We start from the raw sequence: 13,069 nt of genomic DNA, 5'->3' as shown, positions 1-13,069 counted from the left end.
TAATTTTTTTTCGTTTCACTAAAATTGTTTTTCCTGTTAACTACTTGGTCATCAATATAATATATAGAAAACAGGTCAACAAAGTACAAATAGATTTAGAAGTTTAAAATTTTTTGGAGGGCTTGTTTCGCAAGGAGTGGTACTATGTCACAGTAATATATTAATCAGTATTCAACTAGTATATAATGACTTTTTGATGCACTTTTTTAATGCTTTGATTGTTATGTGTTTTGTGTTTTTTTCTTTTTGAGTTTTGTATTTTTTTTTATAACTTTGTTTGGAATAAAATAAAAGCATGTAAAAAAATCAATCTCTTTGGATTTTTTCTTAAGAGGCTATGGCCCAGTTTACTGATATATTATGCAGATGAAGATGATCCAGGCTTTCCTTATAACAGCAGTTGTTCTGCTCTATTGTTTTAATATCCACACATACATACATACACACACACACATATATATATAAATATATACATATACATATACATATACATATACATATACATATACATATATATACATATATATATACATATATATATACATATATATATATATATATATATATATATATATATATATATATGTATGTATGTATGTATGTATGTATGTATGTATGTATGTATGTATGTAAATATATATATAAATATATATGTTTTCTGAGGTTTTCGCGGGTGTTAGTATGTTGGTCTATATATATATATATACACATACATATACACACACACACACACACACACACACACATATATTTAAAGTCACAACCCTTGGTATGCCCAAATATGGGAGGAAGGTCACACTTCCACTCTCTGTCTTCAGCTCGTCACAAGAGACCATCCAGACAGAAACCCAATATTTTTTACTGTTGCCTTTTTTGTTATATTTGTTATATTTATGCTGCTAAATAAATAAAGGGAGACTAGTATAGATCTATTTCAAGCTATTTAGCTCTCATCAGCTAGCCACACCCTTACTGGGAATCGAACCTGTGCTCTATTGCCTCTAAGGCAGATGTGTTAACCATTGAGCTACAGGGCTCGACTCCTTATCAGCGAGGCCAGGGTGAAAGGTATATATTTAAAGTCACAACCCCTGGTATGCCCAAATATGGGAGGAAGGTCACACTTCCACTCTCTGTCTTCGGCTCGTCACAAGAGACCATCCAGACAGAAACCCAATCGAACCTGTGCTCTATTGCCTCTAAGGCAGATGTGTTAACCATTGAGCTACAGGGATCGACTCCTTATCAGCGAGGCCAGGGTGAAAGGTATATATTTAAAGTCACAACCCCTGGTATGCCCAAATATGGGAGGAAGGTCACACTTCCACTCTCTGTCTTCGGCTCGTCACAAGAGACCATCCAGACAGAAACCCAATATTTTTTACTGTTGCCTTTTTTGTTATATTTGTTATATTTATGCTGATAAATAAATAAAGGGAGACTAGTATAGATCTATTTCAAGCTATTTAGCTCTCATCAGCTAGCCACACCCTTACTGGGAATCGAACCTGTGCTCTATTGCCTCTAAGGCAATGTAAAAAATATTGGGTTTCTGTCTGGATGGTCTCTTGTGACGAGCCGAAGACAGAGAGTGGAAGTGTGACCTTCCTCCCATATTTGGGCATACCAGGGGTTGTGACTTTAAATATATACCTTTCACCCTGGCCTCGCTGATAAGGAGTCGAGCCCTGTAGCTCAATGGTTAACACATCTGCCTTAGAGGCAATAGAGCACAGGTTCGATTCCCAGTAAGGGTGTGGCTAGCTGATGAGAGCTAAATAGCTTGAAATAGATCTATACTAGTCTCCCTTTATTTATTTATCAGCATAAATATAACATACACACACACACACACACACACACACACACATATATATATATATATACACACACACACACACACACAAATGTATGTATGTATGTATGTGTGTGTGTGTGTGTGTGTGTGTGTGTGTATATATATAGTTTCAAGTTGTGTGAGTCTGGGACTCAGAGGTGCTCATCGAATCCAATGATTTTCACAAAAGAAGATGAACATATGTGTCCCAAATTAATGTTACAGGATCCAATCTGGTTTGGTCACTGCAGCCAGAGGTTTTGTCTTCCGAACTTCCAGACTTGTGCTGAGCCCATCTTTAGGAACTTCTCTCTGGCCTCATCTAGGCTAGGAAGAAAGTCCCTGAGGATAGGCTCCAGCACGAGTCTGGAAGTTCAGAAGACAAAATTTCTGGACAAGGTGACTGGCCCAGATTGGATCCTCCAATGATTTTGTTTAACAATGGATGTTGTGACAGTGTGATGTAAGCTTCTCCCTGTTTGTACATGCTTGCTTATATTGTGTAAATAAAAAAGAACACTTATTTTGTCATTTTCCCTTCCTGTATGACTTGTCAGGGCTCCAGGTAAATAGAAATCTTTTCAGTTCTCCATGTGGAGAGAAGACGAGTGAAGCTGGAATAATTATACAACAATGGGCAACAATACGTAAAGAGAATTCAGAATTGGACCAAGTGGATTCCTATTACTGGTTTAAATCAGCCTGAATCAATGCAACAGTTGGAATTACCCTCTTCTACTTTTGATACATAAACACCATCATTCCCAAAACAATGAGAACAGATTGTAAAGGAACAGTGGTAAAATAATGTTTTTTACCTGAAAAGATACTAGCATCTCTGTCTAAAAAGCAGAAGATGCTTATCATTTACAGCAAGTTCTTTCAGTGCATACAAAAATCTTTCCTCATTTAATCTCAAACTTCCTTTGAATGTTATAGATGAATAATTTATTTCCTTTATTTTTATCACTTTTCATAAATGTGTTTTTATCTTATTTTACTTTATTGGTATATCCTTGTAATTTAATATGTTTATGATAAGCCATTCTGAAATATGATATCATAGAACAGAGTATAGAAATTTATTACATAAATAAAAATACATGTTAAAAAACCAGTAATGCTAGGGTAAATAAAAATATAATCATGTTCCCAGTGATTACAATGAAGAAATGACATGTTTCTCAAACCAGTTGCATGTTACGTATATTGTCAGCTCTTAAAAACTATTTATGAGACAAGAACTCTACCTCAAAGGAATAGGACAATAGCCATATTCTAAGCAGAAAAATGCAAATTTTATCTCAAGCATCACATCTTTTTATAAGGTGTTCAAGCTTCTATAGTTGATCTTTTGGCTTTTAGGAAATGTAAACCTTAACCAATACAAAAAGCTATCAGGATTGAAAAAATGGACATTTAAGATTATGTAGACTTAACCCAAATTTCAAAGCATACCTGATCTTTAACTGTGAATTCAGTTGAAGTAGTGGCATCTGCAGGAATGCCAAAAACTCAAGAAGGCAAGCATGGTCACAATCAAAGCCTTGTATATGCACTGTGTCATTTGCATATACATAACAAAAAAGGCAGGGCTTCAGTTGTGATGCATGTTGAAGATTATGAACCCCTCTTAATCCCCATGAATTGAGATAATGCAAGAAAAAAATTGTATCTCTGCTCCGAAATATCTCAAGATACTCATGTATATCCAATAGGTGCTATCATGAATTTCCTTTTCAATACCAACATATAAAACCTACCTTTCGTTTTCTTCTGGATTTAGGAATCACTTTTTCTGCTGGCAGGTCAGCAGCAATGTTATATTGCATTTGAATGGCTTCTTTAACTCCTGTGTTCATGATCAGTGGCTCCTCAGGTAATTGCCGTGGGATTCTGGAGAGCAGAGTCAAATCAATTTTGACCCAAAGTGCTTTGACATCATCAGTATCTTTTAGAGGAGACAAAAGCTCATTCCTGCCAAAAGGAACCAGTGTGTAGAACTGTTCTTCCAGCTCTTTCGCTATATCATTGCTAGTTCTGGTGTTGATGGAACCAAAGGCACCACAATTATTGGTTTTTTTGTGACCATTATTATTGCTTGAATTCTTTTGTTTCTGGTCACTTCCAGCTGATGCTGAGGCTACGGTCTGTAGTTTGTGTGAAGGACACTCCTCTTGTTCGGACTGGGACTCTGTGTCAGATGAAGTTGAAGATGAAGATTCTGTCTCAATAAATTCCTTGGACTTCGGTGCTGTTTTCCCTGAACCTCTTGTGCGTCTCTTTTCCACGGCAGTCACAGACTGTGGTTCTTTTTGTTGTTCAATGTTGCTGCTGCAAGGCCTAGTCTTGGGCTGATTACAAATGTTATTATTCGCTAAATGAATTTGGTTCAAATCAAGATTGTCAGCTGCATGGTTGTTTAAGTTATCACCAGCCAGGCTACTCTCTGTCCTCCTTGGCTGTTTTTTAGATACTGATTTTGAGGCAGCAGAAAGAAGCGTTTTTTGCTTTCCTCCCTTGTGTCCTGGGGGTAAGTTAGTTGTCCTAGATCTCAGTTCTTCTTTACTAAGATTCTTAATAGCTTTTTCCTGGAAACTGGCTTGTCCAACAGGAGATACATTTTTATTGTCTTGCCTTTCTTCTTTTAGTTTGCTGTAATACTGAAAGACCTCCAATCCATTTTGGTTCAAAGCAGAAGCTTTATGAGGATTAACCTTATTTAACCATTTATCCAATTGCCACTTGTTAGGAGACGACTGTTCAGGCTAGAAAATAAAGTTTAATACACAACATGTTACACTTTTCTTTCTTGCCTTCAAATCAGTGTTTACTCCTAGTGAATATCTGCACAAGTTCCTGTCGTTTTCTTGGCAATATTTCAGAAGTGCTTTGTCATTGCCTTCTTTCTAGAGCCCATTGGCACCCAGTTGGCTTGTGCCTAAGACAGGACTAGAACTCACAGTCTCCCAAGTTCTAGCTTCATGCCTTAACCACTACCCCAAACCGGATCTCAATATATTATAAAACTTTACTCATAAAAGTTTTAAGGAGCACCTTATACTGTTAAGAACTGCAGATTTGGTATATGGCCAGCATATAAAAGTTTGCTATTTTGAAATTTTGATTACTATCAGATGAAAAAAACAATTAAACTTTCCAAGAGTATAAACTATTAGGTTTTCTATATAGCTAAACTTATATATTGTCTCTCTGTCAATCAGTAGCTTCAGTTCTGCAAGGATTAGATACAGGTAGTCCTCAACTTAATAACTACAATTGAGCTCAGAATTCATGTTGCTACATGAGACATTTGTTAAGTGAGATTTGCATCATTTTGTGACTTATCTTGCCACAGTTGTTAAGTGAATCACTGCAGTTGTTAAATTAGTAATATGGTTGTTAAGTGAATCTAGCTTCTCCATTGACTTTGCTTGTCAGGAGGTCGAAAAAGGGGCTCACCTGACACCCCCCCCCCAGATGCTGCAAACATAAATATGAATCTGAATTGCTTTTGTCTGTTTTATTTGAGCAGCTTATTGTTACTTTACTTTTAATTTATTTCTGTAACCTAACTTTAAATCAGAAGGCAGCTGTAAAAGCCATAATAAGATGTTTAAAATCTTCAAGTGTGTTATAAAAATGCAATGTAAGTGTGTCCAGAATCCATTTCTAGCATGCTACATTTAAATGCTTTAATCTGTTGCTATTTTGTTGCCATATTGCAGCTGCACAACAGCTCATCCTGTTTATTTTTTTAATGTTTAATTTTTTTGAGCTTCGGGAACTATGGAAATCGGGCTTCCCATAGGCAGTGTCAGAGTCTGCAGTTACACTGCCTTTGTCTAGATCTAGAACAAGGGTGACAAACTCAATTTCATTGAGGGACACATCAAGGTTGTGTTTGAGGGAGAGGTCGAGTGGGTGTGGCATGGTCAGGGTAGGCATAACCAGCTTGACATCTTGCAGTCAGCGCGCAACCCTCCCGGGCTCCATTTTCATTGGCAGAGGGGCCGTCGCAGCCAAAGATGGAGCCTGGGAGGGCTGCTCACCGGCTGCAAGACGGCAAGCTGGCTATGCCCACCCTGACCATGCCACACCCACTCAACCCCCCGCAAACATAATTTTGATGTGGCCCTCAATGAAATCAGGTTTGACGCCCCTGTTCTAAATCTAGACATACACAATATAAATGCAGACTCTGACATTGCCAATGGGAAGCCTGATTTCCATAGTTCCTGAAGCTTAAAAAAAAATAAACAGGATGAGCTGTCATGCAGCTGCAATATGGCAATAGAATAGCAACAGATTAAAGCATTTAAATGTAGCGTGCTAGAAATGGATTCTGGACACACTTGCAATGCATTTTTATAACACACTTGAAGGTTTTAAACATCTAATTATGGCTTTTACAGCTGCCTTCTGATTTAAAGTTAGGTTGCAGAAATAAATAACAAGTAAAGTAATAATAAGCAGCTCAAATAAAACAGACAAAAACAGTTCAGGTTGAACCAATAATCATTATGGGCTTATTTTTATTTTGACTAAATCTGGATTCTTATCTAAGAGTTTAAAATGTTTACTATATTAAAAATATTTTTGAAAACCTTAAACTTCATCCTCAGGAATATTTGTTTGAAGAGTGTTTTCTAAACAATACAGATGAATAAATAACATCCGCAGAGCAAAATACATAGCTACAGTGAAATGATTCAGATTTGTTGCTGAAATCTTCTGTAGATAGGAGAGGAATTATCCAATGATTTCCCAATACTAATGAAAGGCATTATTCAATACTCTACCTCATCCTGTCTGCTGATTAAAGGAGGAAACTATAATTAGTTTTATTTGAGGCACTGATATGTCTGTAAGCCTCTTTGTAATGCCTGAATCTTCTGGTGGCAGTAGCTTTATGTACCTGCTCACATCTGAGATTGTGTTACTGATGATCATTCAGCATGCAGTTAACTTTCAGTCAGCCACATTAATGATGCTTACTTGCTCAAAGTCCCTGACAGATTCGCATACATTTACATACGCATACCTGTGTGTGTGTGTGTGTGTGTGTGTGTGTGTGTGTGTGTTTATGTAAATGTATGTGAATCTGTCAGGCACTTTGAGCAGGTAAGCATCACATATGTACATACATGCATGCATGCATGCATGCATACATATATACTATATTTTTCAGAGTATAAGGCGCACCAGAGTATAAGATGGACCTTAGTTTTTGGGAACGAAAATAGGGGGGGAAATTCTGCCTACTAGGTATTCATCTGACTAGCATCCTTAGTCAGCTAAAGTCAGCTTCAGCACATAGGTTTGCTGGTTTTGAGCATGCACGCATGTGCTTTTTATCCCCTGATTGGGGGGGAAAAACAGCTTCTAAAACATAGCTGATTGTTGGAGAGTGAAGCAATGAGAAAAGCAGGCAAAGCACAGAAGATGCTTCACTCGTTAGCGCCTCATTAAGGCTGAAAAAAAGCTTTGAAAAAGTTACATTCGGAGTATAAGACGCACCCAAATTTTCAGCCTCTTTTGGGGGGGGGAGTGCATCTTATACTCTTATACCTTATAAATATGGTACATAGCACTTAGCAATAGCACTTAGACTTATATACTATTTTACAGTGCTTTAAAGCCCTCTCTAAATGGTTTACAGAGTCAGAGTATTGACCCCAAAAATCTGGGTCAGCATTTTACCAACCTCAGAAGGGTGGAAGGCTGAGTCAACCTTGAACCTGGTGACATTTGAACTGCCAAATTGCAGTCAGCCGGCAGTCAGCAGAAGTAGCCGGCAGTACTCCACTCTAACCACTACATACATCATACATACATACATACATACATACATACATACATACATACATACATACATACAATCTGTGTGTCTGTGTGTGTGTGTGTCTTCTCACCTATCTTAGTTGGGCATCAATGTCAGAAATCAATAAATGTTTTAATGAACACAAAGTGTTCTCATTTACACCAAGCTTTGCACAATAGCTTTTTGCTTTTATAAAAAAAGCCTTATGGGGCCTGGAAAAACTAATTTCAATATGTTTTTTTTTTCCTTGCATAAAATGTCATCCTGTGCTACATCTAAAAGCATTTTCATATTTAAAAAACAAAGTATTTCAACACAATACCATATTAAAGCTCCCTGGTCCCAGACATATTACTGATACAAAATTTCCACTTGTTTAGAAATTAAATTTTAACTTATTACCTCTGGGCTGGAACAATGTGATTGCTTGTTGCAGTCACTTTCTGTGGAACTGCTTTCAGTCTCTGAATCAGATTCAGAACTGCTGTCCGATTCACTTGAACTGCTGCTTGAACCCTTGTTAGAGACACCCAAAATTCTACAACTGGACTGCTGGTTAGCAGGGCTGCTGTTGAACACAAATTCAGAGAGGGGAGAGAGAGAAAACAGTACAAACTACAAATTAAATCATATTTTGTTTTTTTAAAAACCATTTTTTACTGACAAACTCAAATGCAGAACTTTGGGTTGGGAGAAAAAGCCTCAAATTTCATAGGAAAATAAGTGGTAAATATAAGCATCCCAAACTTCAAAATAAACCCAGTGAAGCTGTTCAATATTCAAGATACAGTATGTCAGTTGGAAAATTGAAAGAAAAACTTGTAATAGGTGGGAATGGAAGGCTCTGCTTAAATAAAATGGTTGCCTGGATCTATGAACAGAAGCACTCCTAATGGAAAGATGGGCGAATACCCTGTAAAATATTGTTGCAAACCCCAGTTCCATGGTCCTTTTTGTATAACTGTTGAAACTATTTATTTAAAAATAAAAGGACTTGAAAGAAAACTTTATTTACCACAACACAGAACATGGATTATTTTAACTTTATTATAGTATTGTTTGCTTTGAAGAGGCGTCAATTATTTTGAGTTCATAATATTTCTTGTACAAATTGTTCAATGACAGATGTTGGCAAATTATGCCATGGACAGAACTAATACTAAAGAGAAATAGCTGCGGCAGCTTTGCTTAAATTAAAACACTCATAAACTATGCAAATCCAGCAAAAGAAAAGTCTGATAGTTGGAGCAAACTCATGGTTTTGGTAGTAACCTCCTGCCATGTGCTGAGTGAAATTATAAAAAGCCCTGATACCGATTGGGTCGCATCTCATTCTCCAGATCCAGCAACTGATCAAAGCCAGAATACGAAACACAATGAACTGAAGCTTAAATAAAACACCACTCTCTTGCCTTTCTGTCTGATGTATAGTTCCCAGGAGACCATGTAAAAATGCCTCCCCTTCAAAATACTAGGATCCAACTTTGAACTTCAGAAAAACTGACCTGGAATGTACAGTTGCTAGTTAAATGTCCAGATTGTAAAACAAATAAACGGGTTGAAATATTTGGGCATGGTTTTTCATAGTTCCATTAAATGCTCATTAAATGATGTCATTCAAAATGTGTGTAAAATAGTGGAGGCTACAGTATATTGTTCTTCCCCTTAACAGCATATCCCAGCTGCATTAAAGTTTTACTGGGCAAACATGCTATGTAATTGCTTGATGCTCAGCAAACATCAAAAAAGTAAAGTACCTTATGGTACTTTTATCCCACTGAAAAGGGCCCAATCCTGTGAACAAAGAAATTCCCAGCAACAATAGAATGGTAAGTAAAATATCAGCATGCGACCTTTCTATCAGCGTTTCCTAGAGTTGAAACCCATACGTCTTAAAATTCACAAGGTTGAGAAAGACTGATCCAGAATATTGGAAAGTGTTAGTATAAATGGAAACTTTATAATCAGGTTGATACACAGAGGGAGTTGAAGAAACGTAGTGCACCATTAATCTAGGACAAATGCCCTCAATGATTGGTAAAATACTGTTGGTGTACTTATCACCAGATAGAATGTTATGGCTCTATTTCAAATGGCTTTAGTTTTTTTAAAAAAATGTAGTAATGTAAGTATCATGTTTCCTTGAAAATAAGACCAAGTCTTATTTTCTTTTCAATCCCAAAATAAGCATTAGGTCTTATTTTCAGGAGATGTCTTACCCACTTACCTTAGGACCACTGCACTCACGCCTCCCATGCCGCAACATCTGTCACGCCACTGCCTGATTTCTCTGGCTGCTTGCAGCAGATTCCATGGGAATCATTGTGCTGGTGCCGCCACTTGTAGAGGACACCGTGAGGCTCATGGCACTGGTGCCACCACTTGTGGCAGGAAGCTGCGTGGCATGTTGTGCTGTTGTACAGGTGAGCAGCGGCACTGGCGCGATGCACCATGTGGTATCTGGCCGCAAGTGGCTGCAGAAAATGTCAGGCGGCATTGCAACAGATGTTGGGGCATGGGAGGCGTGGCTGCAGCGAGCCTAAGGTAAGTGGTGCTGTGCATATGAGGCAGCTCCACCCCAGCTTGATTTTTATGCTTGCGCCTCGCTCAACCTCATACAACCAGATGGTAGGCAGGGCTCAACTATGGATTATTTTTGGAATAGGTTTTATATTAAGCAAAGGTGTGAAAATTGGGCTAGGGCTTGTTTTTTGTGTAGGTCGTATTTTCAGGAAAACACAGTATTAGGAAGGAGACAGGGTTGACTAATACTGAAACTTGTGCATGAATTTATGTTATAGCATACTGTTCTTTTCAGAAGCTCTCAGTTCTTTTCTCCCTGCAGACAAGTATAAATCAATATGAACTAGGACAATTCTGCAAAATCTACAGTATAATGGTTTTTCCAGGGGGGCACTTTAATGATGTGTGTGATTGAGTACTCATTGTACCTGAAATCTAGAAGCCCAATTAGATCTCTAGATCTAGAAGTTCCTGACTCTAGGATCAATGGTCAGAAATGTATTCTTGAACATTTATGCTCCCTTTCCTCAGGCCAGAAATATAGCTACAAGACACGAAATATGATGGCTCTTGAAGGTAGATACAACCATTTCCATGAGAACAAAGATTGTACCTCTGAGAAGAATCTTATCAAAACCACTGTCCATGTCTTACTGTACTGTGCAAGGACGCAATTTATAAAGTAGCTGGACAGCACTGGTTTATTCCATGTACTTTTATTATTACTATCAAACAAAGAAGATTCTATTTCTACAAATGTAGCACATTTTGTTAAATTGACTGCAAAGGTTAGTTGCATTAAGGAAGAATTTAGGAAGTTTTCTATTTTGTTCCACATGTGTTGATTGTTGTATTCTGGTTAATGACCATAATAAAAAAAATATGTACTGTATGTAGAAAAGTATACTGAAGTGGAAATTAAAAAAAAACAAAAACTAAAAAAAACTAAAATTAAAGTCCAAATTCTAAATGGAGAGATTGATAATACTCGTTCATGCTGGAATTGATCTGCATGTGCCACTGTTACTAAATTGTATGCTACTTTATTTTCTTTGGATTAGAAGGTTGATGTCAACAAGATCTACATGAAAATCCTGAAAGACTAGAAGTTTCTCTCTGCCCTATCTTGTCCTTTTTCTAATGATCCCCAATATCCCAAGTATGAATTATATGTGAAGTTTTTTCCAATATTCATCAGAATAACAGAGTTGAAAGGGACTTCAGAGGTCTTCTAGTTCAACTAGACCCTATAAGCGTGATGGTGAACTTATGGCACACGTGCCAGAGGTGCCACCCAGCGCCCTGATGGCACGCGAGCTGTTGCCCCAGTTCAGCTCTGCCATGCATGTGCACATGCCTCCCACCAGCCAGCTGGTATTCGAGTCACTGCCGCGCATGTACAGAGGGCGGGAAGTGTGCATGGGGGCATGCACGTGCATTGCATTTTAGAGGGTTGGGTGTGTACATGTGCATTTGCATGCACAAACATGCTTTGGGGACTCGGTCCAGAAAAGGTTAGCCATCACTGTCCTATACCATTTCAGACAAATGGATGTCCAATCTCTTCTTAAAAATCTCTAGTGATCCAAGCACCCACAACTCCTGGAGGCAAGCTGTTCCACTGACTAATTGTTCTGTCAGGAAATTTCTCCTTAGTTCTATGTTGGTTCTTCCCTTGATTAGTTTCCATCCATTGCTTCTTGTCCTACCTTCAGGTGCTTTGGAGGCTAGATTGACTTCTTTGCAGCAGCATTTTAGATATTGGAACACTGTTATCATGTCACCCCTAGACTTTCTTTTCACTAGGCTAAACATACCCAATTCCTGCAACTGTTTTCAAATATTTTAGTCTTCAGTCCCCTAATCACACTCTTTCTAGAGTCTCCACATCTTTTTTTATATTGTGGTGACCAAAACTGGATGTAATATTCCAGGTATGGTGTTAACAAGGCATTATAACGCGGTTCTAACATTTCATGGGGACTTGATGCTATATCTCTGTTAAGGGATACCTTGGTTTGTTTGGTGGCTGCAGCACACTGCTGGCTCATGGTTAAGTGATTGTCCATTAGGACTCCTAGAAGCCCTCTTGCAGTTGCTGCTATTGAGCCAAATATTACCTATGCTGTATCTGTAAATTTAGTTTTTCTTTCCCAAGTGTAAAACCTTATTTTTCTCAGTATTGAATTTCATTTTGTTAGATAGGATCCAGTGTACAAATCTGTCAAGTTCCTTCTGGATCTTGAGTCTATCTTCTGGGCTATTCAAGAGATTCACTTGACACTTATTTAAACAAAACCACATTTTCCACTTAGTTGGCCATTCATCTAGTTTACCGTGGTCTTTATGTAGCTCTTGAAAATCATTTTTTTATTTTATTAACAGCAGTAGTTTGGTATAATCTGAAACACAACCAGTTCAGCTCTTACCCACAAGACAAGGCAATTATGAACAAGTTAAAAATCACCTCAAACCACAAGATGGGCAGCAACTGTTCTATAGGGAAAATTGGTCATTATTACTATTTTTTGCTTTATTTTTTATTTGGTCCTCTTAGACAGATTATTATGGGCTCTATCCAATCTAGATATTTATCTTGTCAATTTTGTATCAATGTTCCTCTTGTTTTTATTTCCACACAAATTTGTTATACTTGGAATTTAAAAATATTCACTGTACATTGCTGGAACTTACAATAATATCTACAATTCTATGTTTTGTAATAATGGACAAAGTGACTATTTTCTATCAAATCTTTAATAATAGGATTTATGAGCTAAAGTAAAGCAGATTACTGTCCTAAAAATATGTTTTTGGTAAGACCAATGCTTCAGAGTCAGCTATAAATGTACGAGTAATTTCACCATGAGAGAAACAAATGCGCA

The 13,069-nt window shown here is 37.5% G+C and overlaps 1 protein-coding gene across 3 annotated transcripts in view; it reads right to left on the bottom strand.

Annotated features, from left to right (window-relative positions):
• Positions 1-13,069, bottom strand: part of AFF3 (ALF transcription elongation factor 3) — a 226,793-nt gene that overhangs the window by 32,271 nt on the left and 181,453 nt on the right. For 2 of the 3 annotated variants that reach the window (XM_087726604.1, XM_087726606.1), the window contains exons 9-10: positions 8,064-8,229; positions 3,601-4,605 (exon numbers count right to left, since the gene is read on the bottom strand). In XM_087726604.1, the coding sequence (XP_087582730.1) occupies positions 3,601-4,605; positions 8,064-8,229 (1,171 nt within the window). The remainder of the gene's footprint in view (positions 1-3,600; positions 4,606-8,063; positions 8,230-13,069) is intronic. The other variant, XM_087726605.1, reaches the window with a different exon arrangement.

Source organism: Thamnophis sirtalis, unplaced genomic scaffold, assembly GCF_051295495.1.
Source record: "Thamnophis sirtalis isolate CommonGarterSnake01/CBP01778 unplaced genomic scaffold, rThaSir2_p1.2 scaffold_12, whole genome shotgun sequence".
NCBI classification, from domain to species: Eukaryota; Metazoa; Chordata; class Lepidosauria; order Squamata; family Natricidae; genus Thamnophis; species Thamnophis sirtalis.
The sequence above is the reverse complement of the archived record's forward strand: the minus strand, read 5'-3'. Positions and strand labels throughout refer to the sequence as shown.